Genomic DNA, 16,625 nt, shown 5'->3' with positions numbered 1-16,625 from the left:
TTAGCAGAATTAATAAACAATTTCCTGATATCATGTTCATGATATCTGATCCATGTTCAGATTTCCCCATTTGTCTCAAAATTTTATTTTATGCATTAGTTTCTTCAAATTAGGCTTCAATTAAGAGCCAGATTTTGGTGGTTGTATCTGTCTGTAAAGTCTCCTTTTAAAATAATTTTTTAAAATATAACATACACATAGAAAAAAGAACAAATCTAAATTTTATGGCTAGAAGCATTTTCACCTAGTTGAACAGATCCACAAAACCTCTACCCAGATCCAGAAACAGATGATGATACACCCCAGATACCCTTTAGTGCTCTCTTCTATTTACAGCCCTCTAATTGTAAATATTATCCTGGATTTTAATACCATAGATTAGTTGTGTCTGTTTTGAAGATTATGTAAATGTAATCAGGTAACATATATTCTTTTATGTTTGGTTTTTATCACTCATTCTGTTTCTGAGATTTATCACATTGTTATCACATTGCAGATTTAACACATTGCAGTTTTTTGTTTTGTTTTGTTTCGTTTTGTCTTGGGGTAATTTCATTTTCCATTATGCTTTCCATTGTATGAAGAGACCACAAATTATTTTTTTCATGCTGCTGAGCATTTGGCCTGTTTCTACTTTAGAGCTATTACAAATAGTGCTCCTATGAACATTCTTGTGTAGGTCTTTTTATGGGAAGTATATCCAGGAGTAGAATTGCCGGGTCATGGGGTATGTGTATGTTCAGCTGGAGATGACACTGCCAGAGTTTTCCAGAGTAACTGCTTCAGTTTTCTTCCTCAGAGATTTGCACTATATATGTGATAGACTGTCTTTGACTTCTGTATCTATCACTTTCTCTTAAATCCTCTAAACCTCTATATTAACTTCTTATTGATTAAAAAAAATACCCATTTTCCATTTCTCTTAAAGCATTTATCTGCCCCAAAATTGTATCTAGATTAGTATGCTTGCATGTATTTTTGGTGTAAAACAATAAAAACATTTACTTTGCTTATGAATCTGTAATTCAAGTAGGGTTTGGTACAGTCAACTTTTTAAAAAATAAACTTTGCATAGTGGAATAGATTTAGATATACATAAAAGTTGGGAAGACAGTACAGAGCAATCTCATACATCCCATGTCCAGTTTCCCCTATCATTACCATTTTATATTAGTATAGTATATTTGCTACAATTAAGCCAATATTGAGACATTATTATTAACTAAACTCAATACTTTATTCAGATTTCCTTAGTTTTTAACTATATCTTTTTTTTTTTTTTTTCTGTTTGAGGATACCATCCAGGATGCCACATTACATTTAGTCATCATGTCTCCTTATGTTCCTTTTGGCTCTGACAGCTTCATTGGCTTTTCTTGTTTTTGATGACTTTGACAGTTTTGATGAGGACTGTTCAGATGTTTTAATGAATGTCCCTCATAATTCGTTTGATGTTTTTCTCATTAGAATGTAGTTATGGGTTTTGAGATGGACATCACAGATGTAAACTGCTATTTTCATTACATCATATCAAAGGTACATACTATCAACATGAGTTAGCACGTTGGATATTGACCTTGATCATCTGACTGAGGTAGTAGCATGTGTCATATTTCTCCACTGTGGAATTTCTATTCTCTGCCCTCCCCTTTTCATACAGTACTCTTTTGAAGGAAATCACCATGCAAAGCCTACATTTAAGGAGTAGAGAGTTATGCCCCACCTCCTTAGGAGCAGAAAATCTACATAAATCACTTAGAATTCTTCTACAGGGAAGATTTCTCCTCTCCCCATTCATTTATTTATCCAATCATTTATTTATGTCAGTGTGGACTCATGGACATTTTATACTTTGGATATAATCCAATACTGATTTGTTTATTTATAGCTGAAATTGTTTCAGCTTTGGCCATTAAGAGCTCTTTCAGTTTGCTCCTATGTCCTTTTAACATATTCCCTAATTATGGGTTTGGTTTTGTTTTGAGCATTTCCTTTCTGGCACAATCTATCTCATGCCCAGTCCTAGAATCATCCCATTTCTCTAAGAGCCTTAGCTCCTTTTACTGGAGAATGGTATTAGAAATCAAGATCTGGGTACTAGGTGTGCTCATCGCTATTGTGGGGTTATCACTTCTAGGCTCTCCGGCTAAGAGAGCAAGGAAATATTTGCTTATATACAAACCCATGTATATTTACATATCAATATATTTCTATGTATATATCCATCTATATGAAGTGAACATATCTATCTTAGGCTAAACATTTGTTCATACTGATGTCTGTAACCCTAATCCATTGCTACAAGGATCATTATAGTTTTCTTCATTGTCTCTTTGTAACCATCCATTTCAGCAGTAACAAACCTGTCTATACCATCCACCATCTGTTGTTCAATTCCAATACATATGTACAGTAAATGTTAACTCATATTCCTATGGGAAACAACTTTGTCAACCACAGTACAGTTTTTATGTGTGGTTCCTTTTGCATTTAGTCTCATAGATTCATTTCCAAATCTACTTAGGTCAGCACCTTTCCCCTATCACCTTCAAGAGATTGATTCATACATTCATCACAGTCTGTATTCCATCTTGGGATCCTCCAATTTTCTAAATAATTTTTAGAAATGTTCATGCATTAAGATTCACTCTGTATGCTATAAAATTCTATGGGCTTTGATCAATGCAAATGTCATATATTCACTATTTCAGTATCATACAGCATAATTTCACCATCTTAAGCCGCTCCTTTCCCATGGCTTCACCTATTCAACCCTTTATCCCCTCTTCTTCCCTAAATCCCTAACCACTAAACCACCTATAAGATCCAACTGTGTTTAGGTTTGCAAGAAACTGATGAGCTGTCATCTAAAGTGGGTATAGCATTTTGCATTCCCACCAGCAATAAGTGAGAGTTCCTGTTACTCTACGTTCTCACCAGCAATTAGTACTATCAGTCTTTAGTATTTTAGCCATTGTAATTAAAGGGGACAATGCTATTTCATTGTTGTTTATCTTGTATTATCCTAATAAGAAGTGATAGTGAGAAATCTCATATGCTTATTTTCCACCTATATATCTTATTTGCTGAAGTAGTTGTTAAAATCTTTTCTCCCATTTCTTTCTCTTTGTGGGGTAGGGGTGTTTTTCTATTGTTGAATTTTGAACGTTCTTTGTATATTTTGTATGCAAATCAGATATGCATTTTGCAAAACATTTTTTAAAATATTTTTAAATTTATTCATGAGAGACACAGGTGGGGCGGGGGGAGGGGGAGGTAGAGACATAGGCAGAGGGAAAAGTAGGCTCCCTGTAAGGAACCCAGTGCAGAACTCGATCCCAGAACCCGGGATCACACCCTGAGCCGAAGGCAGATGATCAACTGCTGAGCCACCCAGGTGTCCTATTTTTCACAAAAATTTAATTCCAGTCTGTGACTTTTCTTTCTTCCTTAACAGTGACCTTTCTGGAGAAGTTTTTAATAAAGTTCAATTGAGAATTTTTTTTTCTTTTATGGATCATGCTTTTGCTGTTATGTTGAGAAACACATTCCCAAAACCAAGGTCATGTATATTTTTTTCTCTTGTCTCTCCTAGAAATGTAATAGTTTTACATTTGGGTCTATGATTCACTTTGAATTAAATTCTGTGTAAGATGTAAGGTTTGTGCCTAGGTTCAATTTTTTATATATGAACATCCAATTGTCCCAGTATCAATTGTTTAAAAGACTTTTTTCTCCATTGAATCATCTTTGCACCTTTGTCAAAAGTCAGTTAACTATATTTGAATAGGTCTATTTCAGGTTTTTTAAATTCAGTTCTGTTAATTCATTTGTCTATTATTTCACCAATGCCATGCTGTCTTGATTACTGTAGCTTTATACCAGTTCCTGAAGTTGGATAGTGTGATTCTTCCAAGTTCATTCTTCAGAATTGACAATATTTATTTTATTTTTTTTTATTTTTTTTATTTTTTTAAATTTTTATTTATTTATGATAGTCACAGAGAGAGAGAGAGAGAGAGAGAGAGAGAGAGAGAGGCAGAGACATAGGCAGAGGGAGAAGCAGGCTCCATGCACTGGGAGCCCGACGTGGGATTCGATCCCGGGTCTCCAGGATCGCGCCCTGGGCCAAAGGCAGGGGCCAAACCGCTGCGCCACCCAGGGATCCCGACAATATTTATTTTAAAATTAGTTCTTTTATTTCAAAATTGATCCCTGAGTTCTCTGTCCCTCCTTTCATATTCTATTTTTCTCTAATTATCTAATTTCTGAGCTTTTAAAATTCAAATTTATGTTGTACTTTTATAGTTTATAAGTGTAGCTTTTATAGTTTAAATTTGTGTAGCTAGTTTTGAACTATTATAGTTTTCATCTGTTCTGTGGGTTCCTCTTTCTTGCATGCTTTCATTGTTTCTAGAAAGGTTATTATACTTCTTACTTATTTTTATTTTTTTTTTACGAAAAAACACTTTGTATGAGCTTCAACCATAATCTTTTTGGTTGCTTATTTCTTAAATGAAAGAAATTCTTGTAGTTTTATGAGAAAGGGGTAGGAAGTGATAGTTTTTTAGATTCAAGAGTCTAGAGTTCATTCTTTTTTTTTTTTTTTCCATAAACTAATGAAAAACATGGCCTTGTATTTTCTAAGATCTAACTCTTCTGGTGATTTCTAAATCTTTGATCAAGAAGTTTTCTTTTCTACTATTGTTCCTGTTCTGATCAACTGTTCTCAGGAGTTTCTTATCAATGTTAGGCCTTTCTTTGAAAAAGAGCCTTGTTTTTGTTAGTTTGAAGAATTTATAGGTTCCACAATACTCCAAGTACTATCAGTCATTATCACATCATGGTTCCTTTGTACTTACCATGAATTGGATCTAATCCAACTCTCTTCCATTTTTTGGTGCTTTTCTCAGGTTGGTCACTGTGTTTTCCAATGAGTACATATTGGTTATTTAAGCAATCTCCTGTTCTCAGAGTCATAAGAATTTTAGTTAGCTTCCCTCTGCTTTGTTCTACATAGATGAGATAGCACAACAGTCATGTAACCATCAGTTGTTTTTCCCTGTCTACTTTTATTGAGGGTGCAGGGGCTTACTAAGATACTGTGTCAACTAGTTTTATTGTAGATGTAGTGTATGTCTTTGGTTTTGCCATCCTAGTTGTTCAGTATTTTTTAATTGAGGACAGGATTTTCAAATATTAAGCCAACCTGGTCTTCCTTGAATAATCCAAATTTGGTTGTAATGTATCTTTTTCATGTACCACTAATTCACTTTACTAATATCTTGCTAGGCAATTCACATAAATATTCATGAAATATGTTGGTTTATATTTTTTCTTAAAAAGTTATTGGATTTTGCTATAAAAATTATATTGTTCAAATGACAAATATCTATTCTTTTTATAGAATGAATTTATGTTAAATTGATATTATTCTTTCCTTAAAATTTTGGTATGATTCAGTAGTGAAGCCATCTCAGCCTAGATTATTTTGGGCGGAATATTTTATTATTTTTTTAAGATTTTATTTATTTATTCATTAGAGACACACAGAGAGAGGGAGGCAGAGACACAGGCAGAGGGAGAAGCAGACTCCATGCAGGAAGCCCGATGTGGGACTCGATCCCGGGACTCCAGGATCATGCCCTAAGCCAAAGGCAGGTGCTCAACCACTGAGCCACCTAGGCATCCCATGGTGAATTAATTAATTAATTAATTTTTATTGGAGTTCAATTTGCCAACATATAGCATATCACCCTGTGCTCATCCTGTCAAGTGCCCCCCTCAGTGCCTGTCACCCAGTCACCCCAAGGAATATTTTTTTTTTGCCCAAGGAATATTTTAATTAAAGATTTAATTTCTTTAATAGGACTATATAGATTTTCTATCCTTTCTTGCTTCAGTTTTCAATTACACTTAATCTTTAAAATCATTGAACTAAAGTTGTTCAAAATCTATTCTTATTATCCCTTTAATCTGTAAAATCCATCGACGTGTCCTCCCTTTTATCCCTCATGCTGGCAATTTGGTCTTCCTTTTTTTTGTTTTTGTTTTTTTTTTTCTTTTTTGTTTTCTGATCAGTCTTGCTAGTTTTTGTAATTTTATTGTGTCAAGAGTGAAAGTTTGGCTTTTCAATATTCTTAAAAATTATGTATATGCTTCTATTTCATATACTTCTGCTCTTACTGATTTCACTCCTATTTTTTCTAGCTTCTTAAAATGGGTACTTCCATCAAGATTTTATCCTTACTTCTTTTAAAATGTATGATAGCATACATACATCATAAATTGAATAATGTAATTTAAAGGGTATCCATTTTCCTCTAAGCATAGCTTTGGCTACAATCCATACATCGTGATATACTGTGTGTTTATTAACGTTCAGAAAATATATCTTCCAATTTCCCCTATGATATGTTTTTTTTTTTATTTTATTTATTTATGATAGGCACACAGTGAGAGAGAGAGAAGCAGAGACATAGGCAGAGGGAGAAGCAGGCTCCATGCACCGGGAGCCCGACGTGGGATTCGATCCCGGGTCTCCAGGATCGCGCCCCGGGCCAAAGGCAGGCGCCAAACCGCTGCGCCACCCAGGGATCCCTATGATATGTTTTTTGACTCAGATTTTATTTTGAAATATATTACTCAATTTCCAAATATTTGAAATTTTCTAGTTACTGTTTTCTTATTGACTTCTTGAATATTTCTGCTGAGGCCAGAGAAAATACTCTATATGATTTCAACCTTTTCATATTTTTTTGAGACAATCTTTGTAAACCAGTGCTTGATAAAGATTTCACATGTAGTTGAAAAAAAAATGTTCAATCTACATTTTTCGATTGCAGTGTTTTCTAAGAATCAATTAGGTCAGGTTTGCAAACTCTGTCATATTGTTCCATATTGTTACTAATATTATAATAGGCCATCTTGTTACTAATGATTATATATGCTTATCCAATTAATTACAAGAATGAATCTTAACTATGAATGTAAATTTGTCTATAAAAATTATATTGTTCAAATGACAAATATCTATTCTTTTTATAGAATGAATTTATGTCAATATTTGCTTTACGTATTGTCAATATTTGCTTCATGTATTGTCAGGCTATGTTTTTAGACAGATACAAATACAAATTCTCGTATTTTTCTGGTGTATTTAATCCTTTATCATTTTGAAATAGCCCTCTTTATCTCCAATAACGTTATTTTTTTTTAAGTCTATTTTAAGTAATATTAATAAATCCACACCATCCTTCTTTTGGTTAGTATTTTCATGATATCTTTTCTATCCTTTTATTTTTTTTCTCTATCTTCTTGTTTAATGTTTGTCTTTATAAAAAGCATATAATTATTGTTGATTTTTATCCACGGTCTTTTAGGTAGAGGATTAATCCATTTATATACACAATAATTATGATATTTTTGTGTTTAAGATAATCACCTTACTATTTGTTTTCTCTTTGTTTCATTCGTTCTAAATTCCTTTTCCTTTTCTTTTATTCCTTATTTGAATTAACTATATTTTTCTTTGAATCATTCTCCATCCTTTCTCCCTCTATTAGGTTATTATATTTTTTAAACTGTTCTTTTTAGAAGCTATCCTACAGATTGCAACATGCATCCTTGATTTAATAAGGCAATAAGCAGTAGTGCTATTATCATTTCTGGGATAATTCAAAGATCTTAGAACACTTAAACTCCATTGACCCTCCCAAATTTTGCTACTGTTCCTATCTTAAGCTTTTAATCTACAATAGTCAATTCCCATCTTTCCAGGACATTGATTTTTTGAAGAGACCAACACAGCTGTCTTGTAGAATGTTCCATCTATGGGATTTGAATATTCCTCTTGGTTTCATTTAATTTAGTACTCCATCCTGCCTACTTTGGTGAAACCAGAAGTGAGATGTAGCTAAATTAGATGTAGGGGAGACATATTTAGCAACAATACTTTATAGTCAATGCTTTGAATTTTATATTGCCACATCAGGGGCACAGGATTTCTAACCTCATAATATTGTTGTATGGATTAAACAGATGGCATATGTCAAGTGTCTATGATGCTATCTGATACATAATAGGTAAGAAGCAGAGCTTCACACCCTCAGTGCTGTTAATGGTTTGGACCAGATAATTTTCTGTTGTAGGAGCTATCCTGTGTGTTAGAGGCTGTTTAGCAGCATTCCTGACCTCTACCCATTATATACCAGTAACACACTCTAGTTGTGACAGCCAAAAATATCCCCAGACATTACCAAATGTCCTCTGGGTGGGGGTGGGGAGGAATTGGTCTCACTTCAGAATCACTAGTATAGAACAAAACCCCAACTATTTGATAAGTATTTACTATCATGCCTTGTGTAAAGCTTTGAGATTAAGACTTCATGAAACATTTCTGATTTCAACATACTCATGGTTTGGTTAGAGACAATCAGGCAAATAGGGACTTAACAGATGGTATGATAAGTGCTGTGATAAGGACAATCATTGTTGTATGTTAGGAGAGGCACCTGACTCAGTCTGCAGCAGAGGCCCTTTTATGGAAGAATGTAGAACTCTGATTTGAGAACTAAAGGACAGAATTCTCTCCCCTTTCCCAATAAGGCTCAAGAGATCAAACCAATAAATACCATCCATAATGAAAATCAATACTCCAGAAATGAATTATCAAAACCCATATAATTTCCAGGCTGTATTTCAGAGTATGATAGATAAAGATGAATCTACTACCAAATATAGAGACACAAGTAAGGTAAGTCAGGAGTGAGAGCTACAGATGGCACAATCAGCCATCTATTTCTTTAGTTGTTAACAGCAAATATGTTTTATTTTCCCATTCTATAGCTCTCAGTCTGTTTGGGGACAGACTGGATAACCAACACCGGATTAATACATCAGAATAATGTCACATATACCTTCTCTTGTTGACATTGGAAAGCCTTAACTAAGGGGGCCCATCCAACTGTGCATACTGTCCAGCCACCTATACTTTCACTCTACTTCCCATTCAGGTACTTCTTTAGATCAGTTGCAGTATAAGTAAGAAACTGGTTAGCTATTCCCTAATTCTGTTTCCTCTATTTACTGGGCATTTGGCTTGATTATCCTTCCCAGCCTCTTCTGCAGTTTACTGTGGCCATGTGAATAATTTCTAATCTAAGGTATGTAATTGTGGAAGTCATATGTACAATTTCCAGGTCCCAGCCATAAAAGCCTCCCAGGTACAATTCTTCACACTGTTTTCCCTTCCAGTGGCTTGATTCAGATACACACTGGTACCTTGGAAGCCACAGTTTAAAGATGGCAGAGTCAAGGAGTGAAAAGACCCTGTGTTCCTGAGTCTCTCCTTGGAGGAGAGAGACCCAGCAACCAAGAATGCCCTTACTGGGTTTGATACGAATAAGAAATAAACTTCTACTGTGTTAAGCTGTGAGATTTGAGAGTTTATCTAGTCCAGCAGCTAGCCTCCTAATACACAAAGTAGAGAAACAGCCAGGTTTCCCTGCAGTTGTAAGCCTCTCAGTCCTGTAGACATGCATGGTATTTCTGCTGCGTTCACCAAACCAGAGAAAAGTGCCTTTTGCCAGCATATTTCACTGATATTCCCTGGAGTTAAGTGGGTATGTGAGAGGCCATTTGCAGGGCCATTGCTAAAGATCACACTTCATCTAATGTCCAGAGCACAGAAGTATGAAAGGGTGTGGGCTTTGATGTCAGACAGATGTGGCTTTGAATTTTGGCTCCTCCCCCCCCCCCCCCCCCCCACCTCTCTGACAATTCTTTGGCTTCATCTCCCTGGGCCTCTGTTTCTTCATCTGCAAAATGAGGTTAATAACACCTCATAGGAATTTCATGGGGATAAAATAACAGATAGCTTATAAAACATCGGCATACTTCCTAGTATCCCCAAGGTACTCAATTATCAATTAGTTCCCTCCCAATAATCATGAAATGAATAAATTAGGAGTTTATTTACCCTTTTAATCAGAAGACTAAGCAAGAGGTGGCCTTTTCACAAAGGACTACATATTTACTCTTCCATAGAAATGTTTAATATCAAAAACAAAAAAGAAATGTTTAATATCTCATACAAAGGAACCAAGTTCAACAAATACTTTTATTTTTCCCTTGGTCTAAAAAAGAATTTAAGCTTCAAGAAACTTAAGAATATAAGTGTAAATAGAGGCAGCATGTATTATTTTTAGAACTCTTTTCCTTTATAAGAAATAAATGTTACATTTTTAAATCAACCATAGAACATACATTGACCTTTGACCTAGATGGAGAACAACAAATGAGACAGTTCACACAAAGGAGGGGGAATACAGGGTTTTGCTAGATAATAACCATGTCACCCCAGATGCAATGACTCCAGGGGAAAAGATGGCAGATCACAAAGCTAACATGTTGGTGGCAGGCCCTCCACCTTACCCAACTCTCATCTCTGTAGATGAGATTTGGCAACAGGACAGGATCCTACCAGGGAGGCTGGTGGAGCAGTGAACTGTTGCACCTCTGTCCCCCACCTGCAGGAGAAAGAGGCTTAAATGTCAGGCCAACTGGGATGTGGAGGGAAACATGGAAGAGAGCCGCCCACCGGCATGACTAAGTGCTCTTTGGGACAAGCTCTACTTAGAGGGCAGGAAGCAAATATCCAGATGTTATATGCTGCCAGATATGATTAACTGAGGAAAGGTGAAGCTGCCCACTTAACCATCTGAACAGCAGCCCCATCTGAGTGACCCAAGAGTTTTCTGCAATTGCATTAATCATCAAAATAAATGGAGGCTCCATCCATCTCCATTTCCACCCCTCTTTGTCTCTTCCTCTGATAGTCAGAATAGCAGCCTATTTTTAAACCCTGGCACCACATACTCTCGTGGAAACATGTAGGCTTCCTGACACAGGCTGATGCTCAGAGGAGATACAGGCACGCTGACGGTACTGCCCACTCTCCCATCTTTCCTCTCTTGTGAGGGGCAGAGGCGGCTCCAGGAGGAGAGGGCCTGAGGAGGGAGCAGCCTGCTACCCATGCAAGGGAATAGCGAGTATCTAACACTGGCCTCCATGACAGGGATAACCAACTGCTGGCTTCCATCTCCTGCAAAAGGGACAAGGCTTGGGCCAGAACCAGCCCCATGTACAGATACCAAAAGCAACAGCTCAAGCCCAAGAAGAAGAAATATAGATCCTGGATGCCAATTCTAGTATCTTTTAAAGAGAAAGAGTTTAAAAAATAAAGAAAAAGAATTTAAAAGGATCTCAGTGTCTCTTTAACATGTATCTGATGTACTTTAAATAAAATAAGCAAACATTTCATTAAATGTTGAAGACTTTTTTTTTTTTTTGGCAAGGTTGCAATGAAGTCAATTTACCAAAAAAAAAAAAAGAAGAAGAAGAAGAAGAAGATGATGATGACTTTTCAAGAAAGGAGATTTTTTTTTTTTCAAGAAAGGAGGTTGTACTGTACTTACAATCGCTCCAGCTGCTTCAGATCCTGGAAGGCGCCTCTCTCGATGACGCTGACCTGGTTGTCTTCCAGATGCCTAGGACCACAGAAACAGCAGTGGTCAAGGAAAAGCAGGCCTCAGGGTTCTTCATGCTAGGTTTCAGGCCCTGCAGATCTGGTCACTCAGCCCCTCTCATGACACTCTGCCATGCCCCCACCCCCCAGCTGGGATCAGTCTAGTGGGACAAGATAATTCACATGCCAGCTTGGTGTCACGGTAACCAGGGTTTCGCCGCCTGCACACTTTCTACCTGACAGATTGGTTTCCATGCCTCTATTTTAAGAATGTTCTCAGCAAATGTCCCCCCAAGCACTGCAGGATGTTGCACAGAAAAGGAAGAGGTAAAAGCTGCTTCTTATAAAAAACACACATATATTCAGTATCTCTTCCCTTGGAGCTCCCTCCTCTAAGGATGCAAAAATACTTCATTAAAAAGGGCCTTCTCTGTGTACTCTGACTCTGGGTCACCTACTAGAAAGGGTGTTCCTACTGTTGGACAACTGCCTGTGCCAGGAATTCTCCTTGCCCAGGGCCTGGCTGAGGGTGATGGTCACAAAAGCTAGTCCAGCCACAGACTCTGCTGACCTCCAATATTCTCCATGCAGATGATTAAAAACCTAAACACTCTGCTTAACTGAGGTTGATTCATGCATGTGGCATATCCTAGGAATTGAGTATACAATGAAACATTTGTTTCCCTAACTTAAAAAAAAAAAAAATGGCAGCTTAAACTGGATTAGATGAACAGTAGGGAAGAAAAGCAATGAGGTTGCCCAGTTTCTATCCCGGGCCAATCCCGCTGGTTGAATGAGATGTAGAGAGATGTAGCTGTGTTTGAAGGAAGTGTCTTTGGAAGGTGCAGTTTAGGAAAGGCTGTAGGTGCCCTGGACCACACAGAAGAAGAGGTCCTCTGAGCGCCTGAAGGAAAAAGCAGAAGGATAGAAGGCAGCTTTAAGGAAGCTTGACCTTCATTTCAAAATGATTCTATCCATGTTAGCCTAGCACCTCCAAGGCATTTTATAACCCCTGTACTTCTTGGGCTTAACACTTGGGTCCTTTGGTTTATTTTCAAGTCCATCTTCCCCACTATGCCTAAGGACTAAGGGGGTAAGAATTTCTGTTCATTATCATACTCAGCCTTAACACAGTTGCCTAGCACAGCAGCCACTTAATAAAGGCTTCTGAATAATGAAAAACTATAGATGTCTTTGGGCCATGTAACATTGATTTTCTATCAAGGAAAAGGCCAGTCTAGGACATACGAAGTGTCTGACTCAAACTATCAGAGTGATAAGGGTATTTTGTTTGGGTTCAATGACATTTTACATTTTTTGTAAGTTTTTTGCAAACCATTAAAAATCAATATCACGCACACATATATACACACATATCACAAAAGAAACTCCTTCTGAAAAATCAGCTCCTGGGCAGCCTGGGTGGCTCAGCAGTTTAGCGCCGCCTTCAGCCCAGGGCGTGATCCTGGAGACCCGGGATTGAGTTCCACATCGAGCTCCCTGCATGGAGCCTACTTCTCCCTCTGCCTGTATCTCTGCCTCTCTCTCTCTCTCTCTCTCTCTCTCTCTGTGTGTGTGTGTGTCTCATGAATAAAGAAATCTTTAAAAAAAAAAAAAAAAATCAGCTCCTGTATTTCCAAATACCAACAATTGGTAGGAACTGAGTATGGGGCCAGGCAAGGCACACAGGCTCCTCAGTCTGCCACAGTCCTCACCCCCACTTTGCTACATACGTTCATGTCACTCTGGTCCCCTACAGGCTCCTCACTTAACACATATGGATACCATGGAATAGGGAGGCTGAGAGCCTTGCCTAAGGAGAAATTATTTGTATAAAGTCACACAGCCAGCTAGGAAAGACTAACTCCCAGTCTGGTGTATTTGCCAAATCGGGCATTAAACCCTTCCCTGCTTTCTTATCAGCTGATGATGTAACACCCAGTCAACCTCTCAGAGACTGTTTCCTCATTTGTAAATTAAAAAAAAATCTCATAAGTCCTTATGAGGATAAAAATGGAATAAAGTGTGTAAATTCTCTAGCCCAGGATCTGAAGTACAATTAGAGGCTTATTAATGTTCTTTTCCTTCCCTTGTCTTCCTCTCTATTTTGCCATATGGCAAGGAGGGCCTTGGAATGCCAATAGACTCACACTAGCACATCTCGCTAAACAGGGAACCAGTTCAATATTAGTGACTGGGGATTTGTTTAGCTGTTTTTACTATCAATCAATCCATCACAGTGCTTGTTGTCATAAGTTCCCAATTATAACAAAGAACAATACTAGAGTGCCTGAGTGTGATATTCTCTCTGGGTTTCTGAAGGAGTTTAACTCCAACCTCCTATGATGAATCTTTTAGTTCTATACTAATTAATCTAACACTACTAGCTTCTTTCAGAAAGGGGAGTTAAAAAAAAAAAAAGCAAATATATGTGTATTCAATAGCTGCCCCTCCTCAACTATGCTCAGGTGTGGGGAGGCTAATTTTTATCACTTTAGCCAATGGAAGTCACCAGTGGAAAATGAGATGATGAGATGGACTGATATGATATTGGGGGATTTATTCCTACCTCTTTCCCTGCCAAGTAACTTCAGATTGACTGTGTCCCTCTAACTAAGACTACAGATCCTATCAGGTAGTTCCTACCTTTGTGGGCTCAGATAACCACTTTCTCCTATTGTTCCTTGAGGCCTAGAGGACTATTGTGGTTCCTTGCTGCTAGCCTGAAGAAACTATGGCATATCTTCTCAGTTTCTCTTAACTTTGCCCACTTCTTTGTAAATAACTCTTTATTTAGCTCTCCTTATTTGTCTTGAGTGAGTGTCATCTCTTTCCTGCTGGAATCCTGACTATAGTCAGGTAGCTAGGGTCCTTTTCTAGATCTACTTCTTAGAACTATCAGAGTCCAGCCTAATACCTGACTTTTAAAGGGGCAACACATAATCAACATCAACAATGAATGAATAAATGAGTCAATGAAAAAGCTGTGAACCTTCCATCCAGACTTCTAGGTTGAGATGCAATTCAGGAGCTTGAGCTAATGTCATTGATACCATTCTCATTTTACTGACCAGATGCAGCAAGGTCAGGGATTCCAGCAAAGGTTGGATGTCCAGAAGGGCTGTCCATTGTTTGACTCTATTCTGAGTTAGAGACACACAGACTGTGTTCATTTTCAGCTCTTTTAGCATTGTTATTTTTTTAGTTTTAACACTGGATCAGAATCGGAAACCGCCTCATGTGATGATGGCTAGGGAGGAGTTTAATTCTTTTATTAACCCCATGTGGGATAAAGCTGGCTCCCACATTGTGGGCATAGCAGAGTTCTTGCAACAGACTAGTAAGAAAGAGAATATAATTGATAACACCAGAAGGGATCTTTTCCTACTCCACCCTGTAGGGAAAGAATTGTTATGGGCAATTCTTATATCTTCTCCTTGAATGTACTTTATTTGGGGAAAATTGCCTTTGGATGAGACCGAAGTTCCCCAATATCCATTTTATCTGCTTTTGCCCACACTCCTGAACTGTATTAACAATTCTGCATGGAATTAGGTGGCAAGCACAAATTATTCAAGACTATTGAGTCTTTTCTGGCTTCACTATAAATTGTAAATAAGAAACAGATATAGGGAATGTGCCAAGGTGTGATGAAAGCTTTTCAAAAAAGATAGTTGTCTAGGTTACTCAACTAAAAAGAATAGATTGAGGGAAAATATGGTTTGAATGTCTGAGTATTTTACTAGTGTGAGAAAGCATTTCAGCTGTCCCACCTAGCAGATTCTTTCACAGAATAAAGGGCCACTTGAATGGCATTGTCTTTGAGTTGATAAGGAAGATAATGAAACACAGTATATTAAAAGAGTCTATAAAGTGGGGGAAGGAGGAGTGTTTTGGTGTTGCTTATCAAAACAAGAAAAATGTGCCAATTAAATGAAAGATAAACTGGAGTCAAAGAAAGGAATGTTTTGTAGACCATCCAGAGGATATTAATATGATCTTTTGTGATTATTTTAAACTTTCTATTTGCAGACAGCAGATATGGAAATTGAAATTTTTATTAGCCTTTCTGATGTAATGGTAAGAAAATCAAAGGGTTTTCTTTTCTGAATTGGTTAGAAAATAAAGCATTCGGTGAAATTTCTGACTTGTATGAAAGGAAATCTCTCACACATGCAGGGGGAGAAATGGAAACAGAGAGGTTAAATGTTTGTTCTTCAAGCTGTCAAATGACCTGGAATCGGGAGTTTACTGCCTCTATCTATCTCTTCAATAAAAGTTACTCTAAAACTGAGCTATGGAATTCTCTCAACCCATCCCTGTCTCAATTCTGACCCACACACATCTCATGAGAACTTCCAGCCATTTGACAGACACATAACTGCTAAGGGCAAAAGACTCAGCAGAGGGTAGAGTCGCCCCCTTCTGCCCCTCCACGTTCTTCCTGAGAATGGTGAAGGAGTGTGAACATGCCATAGCCTGGAGAATATATCAAGGAGAAAACATCCGCTATTTGGAGGCCCAACATTTAGACCCCAGAGTCCCCACACAATGGTGTTCAGTCCATATCAGTGCATATCAGGTAATGCACATCAGGGCTGCATTTATAAAATGGGTAGACTATTGCTTCTTAGTTTTCTAAAATTTCTATAATACAAGTGGACAGCAGTTCTGCACAGAGGTTAGAAAGCACATATTCTGGGTTCTGATTTTTCCTTAGCATAGAAGTTGGGACAACATTGCCTCTGTTTCCTCTAGGGAGACAGGGATTAATAGCCACATAACACAGAACTTGGGAACTTGGTCTGTGAAAAGTACCATACATATGTTGTTAGTCATCACCATCATCACCACTATCTACTTCTCATTGAGGAAAAACAACGCTGCACAAGTAATATCCCACAGGTTGCAGTGAGAATAAACAGATTTCAGGAAAATGTTAAAACGATAAAGCATTAAATGTGCAACTATGAGAGTTCGGAGGACTTCTGGCCATTTGTTATGGGTGGAATTATATCCCCCTCAAATTCATATGTTAATGTCTAATCCCCAGGCTATCATAATGTGACCTTATCAAAGATAAGGTTCTCAGGGATCC

The 16,625-nt window shown here is 37.4% G+C and overlaps 1 protein-coding gene across 1 annotated transcript in view; it reads right to left on the bottom strand.

The window, feature by feature from the left end:
- SLIT3 (slit guidance ligand 3) overlaps nt 1-16,625 on the bottom strand; it is a 589,227-nt gene that overhangs the window by 525,477 nt on the left and 47,125 nt on the right. Inside the window, exon 3 of the mRNA XM_026009601.2 lies at nt 11,478-11,549. Within this exon, the coding sequence (XP_025865386.2) occupies nt 11,478-11,549 (72 nt within the window). The remainder of the gene's footprint in view (nt 1-11,477; nt 11,550-16,625) is intronic.

This window comes from Vulpes vulpes, chromosome 4 (genome assembly GCF_048418805.1).
Source record: "Vulpes vulpes isolate BD-2025 chromosome 4, VulVul3, whole genome shotgun sequence".
NCBI lineage: Eukaryota > Metazoa > Chordata > Mammalia > Carnivora > Canidae > Vulpes > Vulpes vulpes.
The sequence above is the reverse complement of the archived record's forward strand: the minus strand, read 5'-3'. Positions and strand labels throughout refer to the sequence as shown.